This window comes from Hippoglossus hippoglossus, chromosome 4, assembly GCF_009819705.1.
Source record: "Hippoglossus hippoglossus isolate fHipHip1 chromosome 4, fHipHip1.pri, whole genome shotgun sequence".
In the NCBI taxonomy this organism is placed as follows: Eukaryota; Metazoa; Chordata; class Actinopteri; order Pleuronectiformes; family Pleuronectidae; genus Hippoglossus; species Hippoglossus hippoglossus.
The window spans coordinates 7,641,501-7,659,534 of NC_047154.1; the positions used below are offsets into that span (position 1 = coordinate 7,641,501).

An 18,034-nucleotide genomic window follows, 5' to 3' on the forward strand; every position below is an offset into this window, starting at 1 on the left:
ACGCTGTCACCTGACTGAGGTTGTGTTCGGTAGCGCCCCCCGGTGGTGGGCTGAGTGCAGCACTGACTGCAGAGGATGAGCTCAGCTGACTGTCTGTGTTGTTATTATGCCTCCGGACAGGCGCCGCCAACACCCAAACACAGTGCGACACAACAGGCTCAGCTCAGCGTCTAATGAGTGAGTGTGCAGGAAGAAACATGAGTCACGACTGAAGTCTGCGCCATGTCTGTCAAGGTAAAGCTGCTCTCTGCGTCCATCCATCCTGCTGTGCACGCACCGTGAGGGCCTGGCACAGAAACACAGCTTCCTCTCAAACTGTACTCTACATTCACTCGCATCATCATCATCATCATCATCACTGTTTATTTAACTGTACATCACTGTGAGCTAAGGTTTAACTGGCTGTGTGTGTGTGTGTGTGTGTGTGTGTGTGTGTGTGTGTGTGTGTGTGTGTGTGTGTGTGTGTGTGTGTGTGTGTTTGTGCTTGTGCATGTCTATCTATAGTTAAGAGGGCCAATTTTGGTTTAATGCTGTCATTGTGAGGACATTTTGGCTGGTCCTCACAAATTCAAAGGGTTTGTTGTGTTTTTGTGAGGGTTAAGACTTGGTTTTGGGGTTAGGGCTAAAGTTAGGGTTAAGGTAATAGTTAGGGCTAAGGTAAAAGTTAGGCCTATGTAAGGGTTCGTGCGAGGGTAAGGGTTAGGGCTAAGATAAGGGTTAGTGCTAGGGTAAGGGGTAGGGCTAAGACAAGGGTTAGTGCTAAGATAAGGGTTAGTGCTAGGGTAAGGGGTAGGGCTAAGACAAGGGTCAGTGCTAAGATAAGGGTTAATACTAGGGTAAGGATTAGGGTTATGGTAAGGGTTAGGTCTAAGGTAAGGGTTAGTGCGAGGATAAGGGTTAAGGGTTAGGGGTAACGTTTAGGGTTAAGGGAAGGATTAGCATTAGGCATTAAGTCGATGAGGAATCAGTGTGTGTTTGTGTGATACATTATGAGGACCCTACCATATGGGGACAACAGCATGTCAGCATAATGTAAATCATTACAATTTAAGGTGAAGATTGTTTTAAATTCAGGTTTAGGTTTAGGTTAGAGTTAGGCAAGTAGTAACTACATGGTTGAGGTTAGAGTAAGTCTCCAGGAATTCACTGTAAGTCAATGTAAGGTCCTCCTAAGTGATGGAGACACAACTCTGTGTGTGTGTGTGTGTGTGTGTGTGTGTGTGTGTGTGTGTGTGTGTGTGTGTGTGTGTGTGTGTGTGTGTGTGTGTGTGTGTGTGTGTGTGTGGTATCAATATAATATCTGAAGGCCTATAATGGCCTCTTGAATTGACATCAAGCTGTAACCCAGCATGTGTGTATTTGTGATGACTTGCCTTTCATTCATAACCACTCTCTCCTCTTCTCTCTGTCTCTACCCTCCTGTCGGTGAGTATAATACCATAATGGTGGTTTGAGGTCAGTGTTGTGTGTATTTACTCCCCAGAAGGAAACACCCCTGTCTAATGCTGTGTTTTGGGCAGCGAGGAAGGGGAACCTGGCTCTGCTTCAGCTGCTGCTCAACAGCGGCCGTGTGGACGCAGACTGCAGAGACAGTGTACGAACGCTGCATGTCCTGGCTGCTCAGCTGCACGCTTTAACCATAGACAGAGGTGTGGTGTGTGTGTGTGTGTTCGTGTATGTGCATCAAAATTTCCCATCCATAGTATGTTTTAAGTGGCAATGATAGAGGGTGAGCGTTCTTGTCAAGTTGGAAAATCTGCATGAATCTGTAACAGTCGCGTCGCCTCATTAAAGCAGTTTTCAGTGAGATGCCCTCAGAAATTATATGTCGTATTGGCATGTCTCTCTTTTCAGTACGGAACGACAGCGCTGATGGTGGCGTCGTACAGCGGCCATTATGAGTGTGTCAAAGAACTTATCATGCAAGGAGCCGACATCAACTACCAGAGAGAGGTATGATGGGAAAATAATCGTCAGCCCCATGGGAACTATATAAGATTTTACCGGTGGTGAGAGTCAGTGAATCTGAAGTCAACCCATTAAAATTTGGTGCAGATACAGGATTATTTTTCTTTAACATTGCAACAACAATGTTTTTGAACAATACAACATATGGGAGTAATGCACAGATTCTGATTTACAACTGTGTAGGACTAGATTTTATGACAAATACATAATTTAGGTTATAGACTGCTGCCTCTTGTAGGACTGTTCGGCCTTGGCAGAGGTATGCCAGTGCCATTCTAGTTTGATAGAATGACATCAGCCGTATCTTTTTTTGTCGTCCTCTCCAGACCGGTTCTACCGCTCTGTTCTTCGCTTCCCAGCAGGGACACCGTGACGTGGTGAAGCTCCTCTTTGAGTTTGGTGCCTCCACTGAATTCCAGACAAAGGTATGCTACAGGGCACAACGACATGCGTCACTGTCTTTATAACGCTCAGTGCGGTGCTATCATCTCAGACTCTGAGCTTCATGTGGAGATAAAGAAACAAACTTCATGTGGAGATAAAGAAACAAAAATGATGCACAGAATACGCTGCCCAGGATGCTTTGTATACCTCTATAGATATATTCCCTCTGCAGCTCACATCTCATTGTTCTGCTGCTGAGTGCACTAAAATCGTTGTTTTCTTCTTCGTGTGTCCTCAAATGTTTTGTGGCAGGACGGTGGCACCGCTCTCACCGCCGCCGCTCAGTATGGACACTCCAAGGTGGTGGACACGCTGCTGAGGAACGGAGCCAATGTTCACGACCAGCTGCATGTGAGCCGCTCTGGCCTCTGCGGCCGCTCTTTACTCTTCTCCTCCCTGTCTTAAAGCCTCCCTGTCTGGCAGTTGCACGCAATGTCCCAGGAGCTGGAATCCAGCCTCTCAGGTTTCTGCATAATGCTGAGTCAGACCCGGCTGGCATTCAGCAGGATTATACAATGGAAAACAACCTGACAGCACAAACTTACATTATGAAATAGCATTAATTTGATCATTTGTCATGAATAAACCTTTATTTTTTTAGGAACATTGTCACTCAGACAGGTTTTCAGCAAACAGGAGTACAGGAGACAATTATTACTCAGCGTACAAAAATATATTTTCATGTTTCAGGACGGTGCCACGCCTCTGTTCCTCGCTGCCCAGGAGGGTCATGTGATGGTGATACGTCAGTTGCTCACCTCTGGTGCCAAGGTCAATCAAGCGAGGGAGGTAAAGTCTCTCCCTCTTCAGTTCAAATCCCTGTCTGCCTGTCTCATCCCTCCATCCCTATTTTTCTTTTCTCTTCCTCCTTCTCATGTCACTGCATCCCTCCTCCTTACCCGGGTCTTCTCCAGGATGGCACTGCCCCCCTGTGGATGGGGGCTCAGATGGGTCATAGTGAGGTGGTGAGGGTGCTGCTCTTGCGAGGTGCAGATCGAGATGCTGACCGACAAGTAGGTTGTTCATTCAGAATCATTAAAGCACATAGAAATGCACACAAAGGGTTTGTTTATTCATTGGTGTCATTTAGCCCAAAACAATTTGAGTCAACAGCTTCCTATTATGGCCAATTTGACCAAAAATACCATATATAACGTTAACGTAACGATTTTCCCTTCTCCATTTACTTACTGAGTATAAACCATATAACACATTCTTCAACTGTTGACATTCTTATCTTTTGTTACTTACAAAAATTATGAAAAAGAACTCGCAATGTCAAACAAAGTGCCAAATTCCTGCATCTGCCACCTGATCCAGAGCCGTAAATGTTTGCTTTTAAGTTCACCATAACATCTCAGAAGCTGATAATATATGAATATCAACAGTAAACAGTTTATAGCTTGTTTCTGCAGTATTAAAGCGGACATTAATAATCCGTTTATACAAATTTAAGAACATCTACATTTCCATGACAACTGAGAAAACATAATGACCGTATATCAAACCAGTAATTAGACCTTGAGTGTAGATTAATGCTCAATAACTTGAGTTTTTGTCTTTTCTGTCTCCTGAGGATGGATCAACAGCGTTATTTAAAGCGGCTTTAAAAGGACACAGCAGTGTCATCGAGGAGCTCCTCAAGTTTTCTCCTTCACTCAGCCTTCTCAAGGTAGAGCATCCTGTCGCAGCTCATGTCCCTTTTTATAGGAATATGGAGATGTTCTGGATAAATAACAATATTTGATTTGAGTTAGATGAGAAAGTTGAAGAAAGCTTCCCATATAGTGTATAAACCATACACTGTATATAAAAATGGATGGCGCTTCTTAACTTCCTCCCATTATCCATAAATGAAGCCAAAATATCCCAGAACATCTTACTGGTGACGTTATTTGGAGCCAGAGTCTTGGCAGATCAGATGTATATTTGTTTTTGAGTGGAAAATCCAACACCACTCCACAAGCTTTATGAAGACATGTGTTTTTTGTTGTCTCCAGAATGGCTCCACGGCCCTACATGCTGCTGTAATGGGTGGAGATCTGCGAACCGTTCTGCTGCTGCTCGGGGCCAACGCAGACCCCACACTGCCAAACAAAGTGAGGCCATGACATTTGTAGGGTGGGATAATAAACACACATAACATAAGTCATTTCAGCTCACTAACTTTTCCTCTTGTGTGTGTTTTTACAGCATAATGAACTCCCTGCTGATCTTGCAAAGAGCGAGCGCATCCTTAAAGTTTTACGTCCAAGCATCTTAAACGGAGACAGCTGATAATAACCCAGTCTCCTCCCTTCATGCCTGAACCACACTGATGTGACAACTCAGTGTCAAATCTACTCAAACTCAACATGTACTGTATGTGGTGCTTGCTTTTGATTGCTGTCATATGTCGAATAAACCTGGACTAAATATTAAGCAACACAATGTGCGACCAAAATGCATTTGTCGTCCCCATGCATTATCCTTTACACCGGTGCTCTACAGCAAATGCATTTATTTTTGTTTACTTCCCAGGTGATGTAAGATTTTTAGATATTTTGCACACTATTTATTTGCCTTTTTAATAAATGCAATAAAAGGGTCAATTTGTTAACTAATGCAGCAGTGACAGTGTGGCTTTATTTTTATTTTTGAAAAGTCACATAGGTGTAAAAAGCCTTTCCTGAGGGGAAACTTACAATTAGAAATAATAAAACAAGGAGATGTTAGATGTTGTAGAAACAATTAAATTACAACAATAAAACTATGAGATGTAAATTATAAAGACAATACAATCAATAGTTGAACTATGAGATTTTACACATAGAAACTACAATTACAATAATAAAACAATGGGATTATTTAAACAATCAAATTACAATTGTAAAACAATTAGATATAACATATTATAGAGACAACTAAATAACAATAATAATAAAAAATTGATATTACATGTTATAGAAACAATACAATTACAATAGTTAAACAAAGATATATTTATAAACATGCTGATGTGTTATGATGACTAATAGTCACTAGAGGTCAGTATTTCCCACCTACCTGACACCTGAAACACCTGAAGGGTAGTTGAATTTATTTCTATTATTAATTATTAATTCATTATAAATATTTATAATCTATGTAGTAAATTCAAATGATTCTGGTTGTTGTATTAAACACAATTAAATGTGTGTACAAATAAAACCACAGCCGATGTTCAACCAGACAAAAACAGTCACGTCACGTGACCACTGCGGAAGTGACAGTGGACCTTTTTTTTTCTAATGCGGAAGAGAAACAAAACCTTGCTCGATGTTTTCCGTCTGAACTTTGCTATAAAATGAAGGAATAAACCTCGAGAAACAGGAAGAAACGAGAGACGGTTTGTTTGCAGTTTAGATTTAAAGGACAGAAAACACTCGCTACACACTGCTAATGGCAGGAGGCAACTTACAGGTGAGTGGCCGAGTTTACTGCGTCAGACTGTGTCAAACTCTCCGGTTTCTGACTTCAAACTACGACTCAACCTACGTAGATACAAACGTCTATACCTCGAAGATGAACGGAAGTCCTTACTACTGTTTTTTAACAAATGACCAATGGTTTTACTCATGTTATTTATTCATCTAGTACAGTTACTTATGGTATGTGGGTTGCCAGATTGACACAAATCCCCTTTCAGTGTTGTTAACCATTTTAAAGTGGTGAGTACATTTACTCAACTACTGTACTGAAGTTGTACAAAGTTTGATGTTCATGAGTTGTTTCTTTATCATTCAGTCCTTTCAGTTGTACTCTCTTGTAAGGGAGCTTTTGTAAATTCATTTAAAGTTGTAACTAATGTATTTATTAGCATTATTACCATTATTCAAAGGCTGACCAACATGTATTACTACATATAACCCGACAGAATGAAGGATTATCACTAACTTGCAGCATCATTTCTAACAATACTGCATGTGTAAATCATCCATTAACTATTAATCACACATTTACTACTCACTTACCGTGACAGAGTGGCTTATGAGAGACTTTAGGATGACTCCTTCTCTCTCTCGTGTTGTTGACAGAAAGCTATCGATCTGGCCAACAAAGCTGCACAGGAGGACAAAGCCAAGAACTACGAGGAAGCCCTCAGATGTTATCAGCATGCAATCCAGTACTTCCTCCATGTTGTCAAGTGTGAGGAACCTCATTTAAGCTTATTTTTCATTTCCTGACCTCGACATTTATTTTATTACATTTTTTGCTAAGTGCAGATTGATGGTACACATGTGAAATGAGATGCATGAGCTACAGACACAAGTCTGTTGCAGACACGATGTTAATTTGCTGCCACATTGGTAATTTTATCAGCAGCAGGCAAATATGCCACAATGATGGAATAATACTTAAAATATAAATAAACCAATTTATGAGTTACTCCACTGCCAACGGAGGGAGTAAAATCATAATAGAAAATTATGTTTAAAGACGTAATTTTTAAATCAGTCTGCATTTTTCTATTAATTGTATAAAATAAGTCATTCATACAGTGTCTTTACAGCTGATTTATAAATCTTCTCCTTCACTTCATCAAATCCCTGCAGCCCCCTGAAGGCAGCAGAATATGTTGAGTAATCTGCTCCCTCTAATTTCACCGGTGTGATGTCAATACTGAGCAATTGCTCACAGTTGTCTACTTAATAACTTGAAAGATACACACGTTGGACTGGTCTGTGGTGACTCAGTATTCTGTTGTTTAAAGGGAAGATGTCATATTACAGCAGCTCAACTCTCCTGCACATCGTCGCCTCCTTTACAAATTTCTTTTCAGAAAAAGTAGCATTTCATTTCATTTCCTCTTGGAACTTTTTATCGTGCAAATGCTGTTCTGTGACCATTTAAGCAAGGCAAATTTATTTGCATAGCACATTTCAATAACAGGGCCATTGTGTGCTTCACATAAAATATGAAAGGCATCGTGACAAATTGTTAAAGACAATACAAAAATTAAGCATTTAAAACGAAATTAAAATGAGTTATGTAGAGAATAAAATAAGAATGCGTGTAAGAATTTACTAATTATTTAATTTAATAAGAGGCTGTAGGAAAATTCTTCAGCATACTGGCTAAGAGTGAATTTATTGATCCTGACACCTTCCACTTGATATTTAGCGTCAGACAGCCCTTTCGCTGCACCTACATGAACATAAACAGCAGGTACACTTGATGCCCACACAGTCACACCTCATATTAAAACATAATGTGTTGTCGCTGCAGATGAGGCTCAGAGTGAACGAGCGAAGGACAGCATCAGGGAAAAATGTAAAGATTACCTGGACCGAGCCGAGCAGCTGAAGGAACACCTGAAGAAGATGGACAAGAGTCCTCCGGCTAAACCAGTCAAAGAGAACCATTCTGATGACAAAGGGTGAGACTCCTCAATACCGCCATGTTCCCTGCAGTATGCACAGAAAAGCATTACATTCCTTTATTTCCACATTTTACAATTTAATTTGTCACTAACAATCACAAAAATAGGCATGAAGCCCTGGAGCAGTTTTAGGTCAGGTTTATAAGAGGTTCCCTGTGGAGCTTTCTGGTAAACAAAGTTGTGTTTATGTTCAGTGGTAGACGCCCTTACACATTAGCAAAGATTTTTTTATTTTATTTTTGAAACCTGCATTGTTTACATCCATGTTTACCTGCTCGCGGTCGTCTTCTTCTCCTCTGTACATCCAGTAAAACAAAATCTTTTGATGGCTGCTAGATCAACGTCAACAAATGTCACTGGCAAATAAATCCTTTAATGGGAGCTTTAGGTGTGCAGATTTTCTCTGTTTCAAACTTCCTGTGCACAAGGTCAAACAAAGTGGAGTCCCATGCATAGAAACATTCCCCCATAGCATTAAATATGCTGTGTATTTCTAAAGACCGTTGATTGGAACAACTCAATGAGATACATTCAAAAGCCCTAGGTTTACGCATGTTGTTTATATTTATCTTTGAAGATATTTATTGTTGTTATTGTTGAAATTTAACACTGCCTCAATTTTCCCTATAATCAGTTGCAAATTACTTAACAGTCTTTTCTTTGAACCTTCAAAACGATAAACACATAAGTTCCTTTGTAGAAAAGTTGTAGGAGACAATGGGACTTCTAAAAGAGTTTTGTTTAGTGTTTAAAAAAAGGTCAATAAATCATGACTTTGGCTCTTTTCATTTAATCTCAGGAGTGAAAGTGATGACGGGGACAGCCAAGAGAAAAAGAAGTTTCAAAATCAACTCTCAGGTGAATGATTGGTGTTATGTTTTCTTCTTTATTTGTTAGTTGGTTGGATTACGCAAAAGATACTCGGCAGATTACTTCCTGTAACATTTTGAGATAGTGTTTTTCAACATTTTCATTGATTTCTCTGAGAATTATGTGGAAAAAATGTGATGAAATATTCTGGGAACTGATATCTTTGAGTGTGGGAAATAAATAATGTTTCACAGTTACTAAACTTTGTTTCTCAAACTCCTCTCATAGGTGCCATCGTCATGGAAAAGCCAAACATTAAGTGGGATGATGTAGCTGGACTTGAAGGAGCCAAAGAAGCCTTGAAGGAAGCCGTCATTCTGCCCATCAAATTCCCTCATCTGTTCACAGGTGTGTAAACCTCCATCTTTAATCCTTGTATTTGACTGTGTTGATGTGAATCGTATTCACTGACACAGGAACTTTTTGTGTAGGAAAGCGAACTCCTTGGCGGGGGATCCTTCTCTTCGGCCCTCCAGGAACAGGAAAATCCTACCTGGCCAAGGCAGTGGCCACAGAGGCCAACAACTCCACCTTCTTCTCCATCTCCTCCTCCGACCTCGTGTCCAAGTGGTTGGGGGAAAGTGAAAAGTAAGCACTGGGTTCTTTACATGATGATAACATAATGGGATATGAGAAGGTGAGCATCTGTTGCTTCTGCCCCGCTTGTCTCTTCAGGTTGGTGAAGAACCTGTTCTCTTTGGCTCGAGAGCACAAACCATCCATTATTTTCATTGATGAGATCGACTCCCTCTGTGGCTCCAGGAGCGAGAACGAGAGCGAGGCCGCGCGCAGAATCAAGACAGAGTTCCTCGTTCAGATGCAGGGTGAGCGAGAGGAGAGAACTGAAAATCTGATTTCAGAATCGAAAAAACTGTATTTAGATTAGAAATGCATCAAACGTTGTTCTCTACTCAGGTGTTGGAAACGATAACGAAGGAGTCCTGGTTCTGGGAGCCACAAATATACCGTGGACATTGGACTCTGCTATTAGGAGAAGGTTAGTTTGATTCAATTCAGGTTTTAAGGAAGAACAATCAGGATTTAAGAAATTAAACGCTTGATAACGTCTGATTGAATCTCCCGACTGTCTCAGATTTGAAAAGCGAATCTACATCCCTCTGCCTGAAGAGCATGCTCGCGCGTTCATGTTTAAACTGCATCTGGGATCCACCCCCAGCGACCTGGCAGAGGCAGACTTCATCAGTCTGGGCCAGAAGACGGAAGGGTACTCTGGGGCTGACATCAGTGTTATCGTCAGGGACGCCCTCATGCAGCCTGTCAGGAAGGTTCAGTCCGCCACTCACTTCAAAAAGGTAAAGACACAGCAACAGTTTGTCTCTGATTGTTTTCACAACTGTCCTGTTTCAAATCTTCGGGGAATCCAGCTGGAATCTGTTGTTACAAAATAACAAAATAACTTACTGGGTTTTTCGCATCAGTAATTTTACAATCACAAAAGATTGAGAGTGGGCGCTGCCACTGATGACTAAAGATTAATGATCTATTAACCTATTGCTACACAGTTACATCAGCTACATGGCATTCCTCTGGAGGTTGTTAAGTCAAATTAAGAAAGAATGTAAATGATAGTCAGAGCTAGATGGATGATGTATATAATTGTATTTATTACCAATGGAATCCATGCATACCTGTATGTGAAAGGTTTTTTGTGTCAGTTTTATTGCTACTTTTTTGGGGGTTTCAGTCTCACTACTCCTGAAGCTGTTTTCATTATTACCTGCTAAGCACGGTGGAAACAAAGTGATAAAAAACGGTGTGAAAAGATTGAACATATTAGATTTATCAGGTGGACATGGAAAGGATTCTTTCCAACATTATAATAATAATAAGAAATAATAAAGTTTATTTAAAACACAGTCATGATTACCTCGGTGTTGTGCTCGACCACAAGCTGAAATGGGATGTCTGCACTGAATGTTTAAGCACTAAGGCACATTTTTTTCTTTTGAATATCTTTTAATGTGCATTCCAAAGTGCTTCACATATTCTACTGTGCTTTTATTGAAAGTGTTTAAATGTTCTGTATCATCTCTTGGTTTGTTAATGCTAATGAAGCCCAGATTGATGGAAAAACAGTAACAAAAGTCAGTAAACTATTGGGATTAACATGACCGGGTATGGAAAGTATATAAAGAGACAGAGTCATGAAGGACGAGGACAAGAATCATTGTGGGTGGTGAGAGGCATCCTCTCACCTCCTCATTGAAACTGCTCCCATCTGAACGACGGTATTGCCCCCTCTTCTGACAAAATGCCCTGTGATTATTGCTGCAAACATATTTCTATACGGGGACAAATAAAGAATCTAACCTCAAAGGGCAAAATTAAGAATAGAAGGCAAACAATAGGAAACAAATAAAAGCAAGTTGAAGGTCACACATCATTAGACATTAGAGCACAAATATAAGAATAAAAATGTTACAGATAAGGAGTAAAAACACAATTAAATGAATAATTAAAATTGTCATTAAGATGAGATATTAGATTTAAAAGGGAAAAAACATTGTAGGTAAAAGGTTAATAGTTAAAGATGTATTCAGACCTGAAAAAGCACACTTATGAAATGATGCCTTTAAAACAGATTAAAAAGAGAATAAGGAGCCAGGCAGATCTCCTCAGGGAAATTGTTCCAATAACAAGTCACATTTTATAAGTACACATTGAATGTTGACTAATGTATACATTTTGAAATGCCTAAACACGCAGATAAATTAAATACAAGGTATGCAAAAAAGATATCAATTAAAACATTTATTTTGTCCTTCTCACCCTAAACTTCTTCTCTATCTGTCCCTAAGGTCCAGGGCTCATCTTGGAACAACCCGGGGGTTGTGGAGGAAGACCTACTGACTCCGTGCTCGCCGGGAGATCCCGACGCCATAGAGATGACGTGGATGGACGTCCCTGGAGAAAAGCTTATGGAGTCAGTCGTGTGCATGGTAAGTAAAAGATTCAAGTACTAAAGTGTGTGTGTAATTTTAACCAAACAAGTTTTCAAATTTTTACAAAACATCGTCTGTCCATGAGAGTTCTTAATAACCATATTCCAACCTCTGCCGTCCTCTCCGTACAGGCGGACATGATGAGGTCACTCACTAACATCAAGCCGACAGTGAATGAGCAGGACCTGGATAAGCTGAAGAAGTTTACGGAAGATTTTGGTCAAGAAGGGTAGCACTGTCCACGCTCTGCTCGAGAAACAGTTCACAACGATTATCTCTGTCAGTTAAGGTTTTGATTCATTCATTCATCTGTCTGGTCTATAGCAGGTTTCCTGGAGCTCCAACTTCTTAGATTATGAAAAAAAAAAGTATATGTTTCTGTAAGATATGAAGAAAAAAAAAAAGCTTCAACAGCAAATGTTTGTTGTTGTTTGTGACAAATAAGATGATTCATTAATGAAATCTAATCAATAAATCAACAGTTTCAGCACTTTTTATTACTCACATATCAATCGTTTACATCTTCGCATCTAAGGTTTTGTGTTTCTATTACTTTTATTTTTGAATTTCTAAAATTTAAGAGATAATCTCTTTATTTTTTTAAAGAAAACTTTCTGTCTTTAAATATATTATGGAGTCGATGGTTGTGCAACAGAGACTGTGGGTATATGCACATTTCCAACACTACATACCTCTCACCATTGTCTACGGAGGATTGTGCTTGTATTGTGCTCAACGGAATTAGTTTCAGGGTTGGATTTTTGTGAATAGGAACTTCTCCTATAACATTTAGAAAGTTTGCTCTCTTTAAAATATGTGGGTTACCCTTCACTGGTTATCCTATTTCAGAAATACAAAGTTTAAAGGTTCAGTGTGTAAGATTTAGGTGAAAGGGGTCTATTGGCAGAAATTTAATATAAATAGTTCTAGTGATGTTTTCACTAGTGTTTCATCTAAATTGTACAATTTGTGGTTTTCTTTACCCTACAAGGGGTAAATATTTTATATTTACATTGGGAGCGGGTCGTCTCTATGGAAGCTGCCATGTATTTTACAGTAGCCCAGACTGGACAAACTAAACCCCTTTGGAGTTTACATGACAAATGAAGGTTACAACAGGTTCTCTGTCATGTTTGGAAGAGGAGGGTGAGGTGAGGGGTACTCAGCTGCAACATGCAACGTCACCAATAGATGTCACTAAATCCTACACACTGAACCTTTAGGGGGTGTAATTATACACATCACGCAGAGCTGCATGGTTATTTGAAAAGCAGCATCAATGAGAAATGTACGTTCTTTGTAAAAAAATAAAATAAAGGGTGTTTTCTGAATCTCTACAGTTGATGAATTTAACGGGACACAGGATTTTACTGTAATGCTTTTAAAAGCATTTCTGAGTTTTGATATGTGTTCATGGAAATCGAGTGAGTGTCTATGCACATATTTTCTACACTTGCTGTGTTCTGAATTATTTATATATCCCGTCTATGTGCACAGCCTGTTTTCAATGTGACCATCTAATGTGTCTTTACTTAAGAGTTTCTTCTGGTGTTTTTTGAGGTCACTTATTGGTTACATGAATAAAGCGTAACTTGCTCATTTGTACTTTTGTTCTCACATTTAAATAAACACAAAACAGGTGTCATTTTATTTTAAATGCAGGGTCAATTATTATTTAATTAGTACATTTGTTAAGATAAATACAATTTATATTACATCAATTTATGACCTGTAGAAAAATGACATCAGTGTTACGCTGCTAATACAATCTGATCATTTGTAAAACTGAAATCATTTGTCTCGTACATCTCTTCAGTTAGTGCCATTGGAAGATGCCATGAAGATATGCAGCGTCTTGAAAAGCAGATCAAAGTGTTTTACATTTGGCAAAGTTGCTGTTTTTAATCGAATAAATAAACTCATCATTAAGATGAATAATGGAAATGAAAAATATTCAAGTCATTTAATGTGAAAATTAATGACTTATTGAAATGTGGCTAAATCTCAAGGGACTGATCAACCTGATACGTATTTTGGGTAAATTGAAATGAAAAGAAAATACTTCACGAGACATGAAAAGTTTGACTCGACAGCTGCCACTGAAAATTAAAGACCATAAATAACACAAGCAAATATACATATGAGTCAACAGGAGTGACGTCCCTTTTCACTTTAAAGCACATCATGTAAAAGCCAGTGTTTCCTCTTACAAACTTATTTGTGGGGAAGACAACATCATACGTCCATCTCGACCAGAGTCCAATGTGCTACAGTGAAAGTGATTATTGCTTTGTGTGTGTGCGCGCATTCCTCCAAACACAACTCTCATCTCTGCCGCCACAAATAACCTGTGGAGCTGAGGAAACACTGCACCCTCAAAACAAGACTAAGACTAAATCAAATAGGGTACTGTAAACACAGAAAAACAAAACCTGCATGTAAAAAACCCATGGTTATACAGTTATATTTCTGCAAATATAAAGGACAAATGTGCTCCATGAAACAGAAACAAAGCTGACTGAGACGTCAGCTGAGAGGACCTAAAGTGTACATAGGAAGAGAAGCATCTTTCCCGCCATCCAAATAACTCTTAAAGTGAATAACTTGTATTTTTGGTTAAAAACATTCATATTGAGACAACACAGAGGGAGAGGGACACTGCCACACAGGGCGTAAGAGAAAGTGCTAACAGTATTTAATTTGTGTATAGGACATATAGGGAGTAGTTTGCCTGCCCATCACAATCATGCTTCATCGATGGAAGTAGCCAAACAGACATATTTCACTCCAACTCATGTAAGGGCACGTAGAAGAAGCCTAAGGCTGTGCAGACGGGGGGGGACAATGTGCTACTAGTTAGAAGTTAGTCAAGATACTAAAAGACGGAGAAGAGAGAGCCGAGTGCCAAACCAGTGGCTGCTCCAGCGAGCATGCCCAAAGCTACATCTCCTCCGTCGTCACGCTGGCGTTCCCGAATAATGACGTGGTTCCCTCCAGGAGCAGCAAACCCACCTAGAAGGAAAAGAGCAAAGTGATGTCCCATTCACGTTTGCGGTGATGAGATTTAAAGTTGCTTAAATGAAATCTTTGCTATTTTTGCTATCAGAAGGTTCAAGTTTAATGTCATCAGTTCATCCAACAGCAGCCACATGTGCTACCTTCCATTCAATGCAATGGTTTACGTCCACACATGTGCTGACAAATATTTACCTTGGTACTGATAAGGATAAGCAACAGCGTAGGGCTGCCCATCAGCAGAGTATACAATCTGGGTCGCATGTGGTGGAGGTGCGGCATAGTCTCCATACGGGCCGGGAGCATAAGGCTGCTGAAAAAGACAAAGAAAGAAAACTTTTAAAACTCTGTTCATTCTCTATCGGGTGGAAGTACCTACTTTACCAGTAGATGGCAGTACACCACAGCGTTGCATGTTGTTATGTAGGCTTTTTTAAAATTTTCTAATTTTACCTCATAGCTCGGTTTACCCTAAAGAAGGTTCAGGTAAAACCAAGCTCACCAGTTATGTTAAGTATATACAGCAATTTACTGTGATATCCAGTATAAAAATATGAATATAAAACATTCATATTATGCTAAGCACATAAACAAATATATATTAAACTTTTGGTTAAAACCCCTTTAAAGAGGCAAATAAAAAAGCATTTTACTATTTATATTTGTGCTTTAGTTCCATACCTGAGCTGGAAATGTAATCAAATATTCAACTCTGCCAAGGAGGTTATGTTTTCACCTCTGTCTCTTAGTTTGTTGGTTGGTTTTTATGTTTGTTTATTTATAAGCAAGATTACACAAAACAACTTAATGGATTACCACAAAATTTAGGAAGGAAGGATGCAATATGGGTCAGGGAAGAACCCACCACATTTTGGTATGGATCCTTATCAGGGTGGAAGAGCAAGGAATTGCTTTACTTTCTTTAATATTGTGAGAGTGTCTTTTTTTGACATTTTCAGTTTTTCTCAGAAAATAATTCATATTATTATTATTGGCAAATTTAGATCCAACTGATATCTATGAGTGTGTGTAATTTGGTGCAGCTTGATTGAATTTAAGGGGACTGTTCACCTTGGCGAAGGTATGTGCTCCACTGAGTGCTATTTTAGTTTATATTAAAAAACACAATGCCTATTTGTTGATATATTGTATGTAAACCGTGACTTGTTATTAAAAAACAATTTTTCCTGATATTAAATAAAATAAATATGGGGAAAAAATCCTGCTCACCATCCCAAAACAGAGTTGAACCAAACTACTGTGTAAAAAAATGCATAAATAGTAGTGACTTCTGTCATGTTTACGCTTATTACCTGAGGTGGGGGTGCATATTCTGAGTAGGGGGGTGGAGCAGATGCCATTACTTCCTGTGCATAGCCGATCTGAGGAGACGCGACCACCTTAAAATATAAAACAACAAAATTAATCTCCCCTGAGAGTTCAGAATGTGCACTAAAAAAACTGAGCTACATGACATTAAATGTAAACTGAAGAGAATTCCGACTAAGTAATTTGAAAAAAGTTCCTTATGTTATATTGAGGTTACAATTTTATTGAGATACTATGAAAAAGGAATATGAGAGTTGTCTGACAAAATTAAGCAAAAATTAAGAAAAATATCTTTGTCCACCAATCTTGCATTCTGAGCCGTAAACATGGAAATGTTAATAATATGATATTTTCTAGCAGCTTGTGTCAGAGCTGATTTCTTTAAAAAAAGGAAAGAAATCTTCATATTCTGATAAAACAAAAGGCAAAACCAAAGTAATTTGAGACATAGCAGAAACTTACTGCATTAATTCTGGCATCCTGAAGTGCCATGGTCCATGCCCTGCAACAAAAGTGGAAACCACGTCATATTTTAATTATATTAATGCATGTGCTGAAAATAAAAACACAGAATACCTCAAACTAATACTTTCAACTTACACAACAGAGACACAAAATACAGTGGCCAAAATAATTCAGCAAACCGATATTAAGACAGCATGCAAGTGTTGTCTTACAGAGCATCATCTGCACTGTCTGCACACAGGCTGATGACCCGTCCATCTCTGCACACTATTTGGAGCAGAGCATCACGCATCTTCCCCTCCGGTGGGTTCAGCTCTGAGGAGGACAGACCATAAAAGGCGGCAGAGTTAAATGCATGAGCAGCTGGTTGGTTGGTACTGTAAATATGGAGCCACTAACAACGCCATGCAACCGATGATAAGTACCTTGACATGCTGCAGAGCTGCGGATGTTAATGCAGTCCACCCTCATGTGAATGTCATCCTCCATGTCACGGCGTTGTTGATCATTGTAGAAGACGAGTCGCCCGTCAGCCCACAAGTCAAACCAGTTTCTTTTCCACCGGCGCAGTATGGTACCTTAAATATCGTCACATTCAAATTGAATCTACTTACACTGAAACCTGAACCATGTGGATCAGACGTTGACTATGTATGCACGGATACTCACTTTGTCGATGGAGCCAGCCACTCTTCACCATAGCCATCTTGGAAGCAACACCTACAACAATACAAAATAAATATATAAAATTAAGTATTTGTTATCTTAATGGAGCAATCTCTGGTCTGGTGACAGGGCGAGGCTGAGTCACACAAACCTCGTGACTGTTCACGCTGTTGGCCTCTGTCCACAAACACATTATCAGACCCAAACATAATCTCTGTGACAAAAAGTGAACAACAGTCTTGTTTCAAGTCAACACAGTAGCTAGTCACGAGGTTTCACACCCCGTGGTTCTTCATTACAGCTTCAGTAGAAGCTAACGTAGATCACTGTCAATAGGACTTCAACTTCCTTCATAATGTTAATGATGTTCTGCTACTGCTAGCTAAGTGACTGGTGTTAGCTTCAAGCAACTACAGAACATGTGTGGATATGTCACCTTATTGCCTATCAAACGATTTGAAATGGTTTTGTACACCTGCCAATATAAGCACAACAACGTAGTAATAGCTTGTGTTTCTATTATGATACCAAAGCTAGCATTAGCCGAAGTTAGCTGGCGTTGTTGTGATAAGCACGTCGGTAGCAGGTTGATCCACTGGTTCAGTGCTAACTCGTTAGCTAAACACTAAAACTGTTGATGGCCGAGCAGCACAGAGTGAGGTTCGCTTACTTACTCGCTTGTTATTGTGTTTGGAGAAAAGCTGGAACCTTTGTCGAAGACGCTGCAAACACGGAAGTGAGATGTGAAAGAGAAACGACGATGCGACCCTCGGAGGGAAATAAAAAAGCCGATGACCCGAGAGGACTCGGTCCCTTCACTGCCGTTATTCTCACGTCTAAAGTTCCCGTTAGCCCCGCCCACGGAGCATCGTCACGGATGTGCCAGTTTCTGCGGGCAGAGGAGGGGGCGCTT

General features: G+C 39.7%; 3 protein-coding genes across 7 annotated transcripts; 2 read left to right on the forward strand and 1 right to left on the reverse strand.

Annotated features, from left to right (window-relative positions):
- Window positions 1–39: 39 nt before the first annotated feature.
- ankrd29 (ankyrin repeat domain 29) lies at window positions 40–4,842 on the forward strand. Of its 4 annotated transcripts, none has more exons than XM_034583461.1 (10): window positions 40–234; window positions 1,484–1,649; window positions 1,855–1,953; window positions 2,295–2,393; window positions 2,665–2,763; window positions 3,103–3,201; window positions 3,327–3,425; window positions 3,989–4,084; window positions 4,413–4,511; window positions 4,606–4,842. In XM_034583461.1, the coding sequence occupies exons 3-10, from the start codon at window positions 1,873–1,875 to the stop codon at window positions 4,687–4,689; spliced, it is 756 nt and encodes a 251-aa protein (XP_034439352.1). In that variant the 5' UTR covers window positions 40–234; window positions 1,484–1,649; window positions 1,855–1,872; the 3' UTR covers window positions 4,690–4,842. The 4 variants fall into 4 exon arrangements, with proteins under 4 accessions (XP_034439352.1, XP_034439349.1, XP_034439350.1 ...); XM_034583458.1 differs by having other exon boundaries at window positions 1,484–1,594; XM_034583459.1 differs by having other exon boundaries at window positions 1,487–1,594.
- A 796-nt stretch (window positions 4,843–5,638) lies between these two features.
- On the forward strand, window positions 5,639–12,953 carry LOC117759702 (vacuolar protein sorting-associated protein 4B-like). The gene is made up of 11 exons (XM_034581970.1): window positions 5,639–5,853; window positions 6,468–6,579; window positions 7,660–7,810; window positions 8,613–8,671; window positions 8,912–9,031; window positions 9,115–9,271; window positions 9,359–9,507; window positions 9,599–9,680; window positions 9,777–9,996; window positions 11,503–11,643; window positions 11,778–12,953. The coding sequence occupies exons 1-11, from the start codon at window positions 5,833–5,835 to the stop codon at window positions 11,877–11,879; spliced, it is 1,314 nt and encodes a 437-aa protein (XP_034437861.1). The 5' UTR covers window positions 5,639–5,832; the 3' UTR covers window positions 11,880–12,953.
- A 330-nt stretch (window positions 12,954–13,283) lies between these two features.
- Window positions 13,284–18,007, reverse strand: plekhb2 (pleckstrin homology domain containing, family B (evectins) member 2). 2 transcript variants are annotated; one of them, XM_034581976.1, is made up of 8 exons: window positions 17,796–18,007; window positions 17,125–17,175; window positions 16,881–17,033; window positions 16,668–16,770; window positions 16,453–16,492; window positions 15,975–16,061; window positions 14,857–14,971; window positions 13,284–14,658 (listed from the first exon to the last, which is right to left on the reverse strand). In XM_034581976.1, exons 2-8 carry the CDS (start codon window positions 17,159–17,161, stop codon window positions 14,522–14,524), a joined length of 672 nt encoding a protein of 223 aa, XP_034437867.1. In that variant the 5' UTR covers window positions 17,162–17,175; window positions 17,796–18,007; the 3' UTR covers window positions 13,284–14,521. The 2 variants fall into 2 exon arrangements, with proteins under 2 accessions (XP_034437867.1, XP_034437866.1); XM_034581975.1 differs by having other exon boundaries at window positions 14,857–14,974; window positions 17,125–17,177; window positions 17,797–17,936.
- Between the last annotated feature and the right edge of the window lie 27 nt (window positions 18,008–18,034).

What these genes read in the sequence shown, in the direction of transcription:
- ankrd29 (XM_034583458.1), top strand. An exon ending in ATGTTCACGACCAGCTGCAT is followed by an intron (nt 2,764 to 3,102) that starts GTGAGCCGCTCT and finishes TTCATGTTTCAG; the next exon opens with GACGGTGCCACGCCTCTGTT. An exon ending in AGGTCAATCAAGCGAGGGAG is followed by an intron (nt 3,202 to 3,326) that starts GTAAAGTCTCTC and finishes GGTCTTCTCCAG; the next exon opens with GATGGCACTGCCCCCCTGTG.
- LOC117759702 (XM_034581970.1), top strand. Translation starts at nt 5,833, where the DNA reads ATGGCAGGAGGCAACTTACAG. An exon ending in GTTTCAAAATCAACTCTCAG is followed by an intron (nt 8,672 to 8,911) that starts GTGAATGATTGG and finishes CTCCTCTCATAG; the next exon opens with GTGCCATCGTCATGGAAAAG. An exon ending in CCGCCACTCACTTCAAAAAG is followed by an intron (nt 9,997 to 11,502) that starts GTAAAGACACAG and finishes TCTGTCCCTAAG; the next exon opens with GTCCAGGGCTCATCTTGGAA.
- plekhb2 (XM_034581975.1), bottom strand. Translation starts at nt 17,161, where the DNA reads ATGGCTATGGTGAAGAGTGGCTGGCTCCATCGACAAA. An exon ending in AGGATGCCAGAATTAATGCA is followed by an intron (nt 16,062 to 16,452) that starts GTAAGTTTCTGC and finishes TTATATTTTAAG; the next exon opens with GTGGTCGCGTCTCCTCAGAT. An exon ending in AATATGCACCCCCACCTCAG is followed by an intron (nt 14,975 to 15,974) that starts GTAATAAGCGTA and finishes TGTCTTTTTCAG; the next exon opens with CAGCCTTATGCTCCCGGCCC.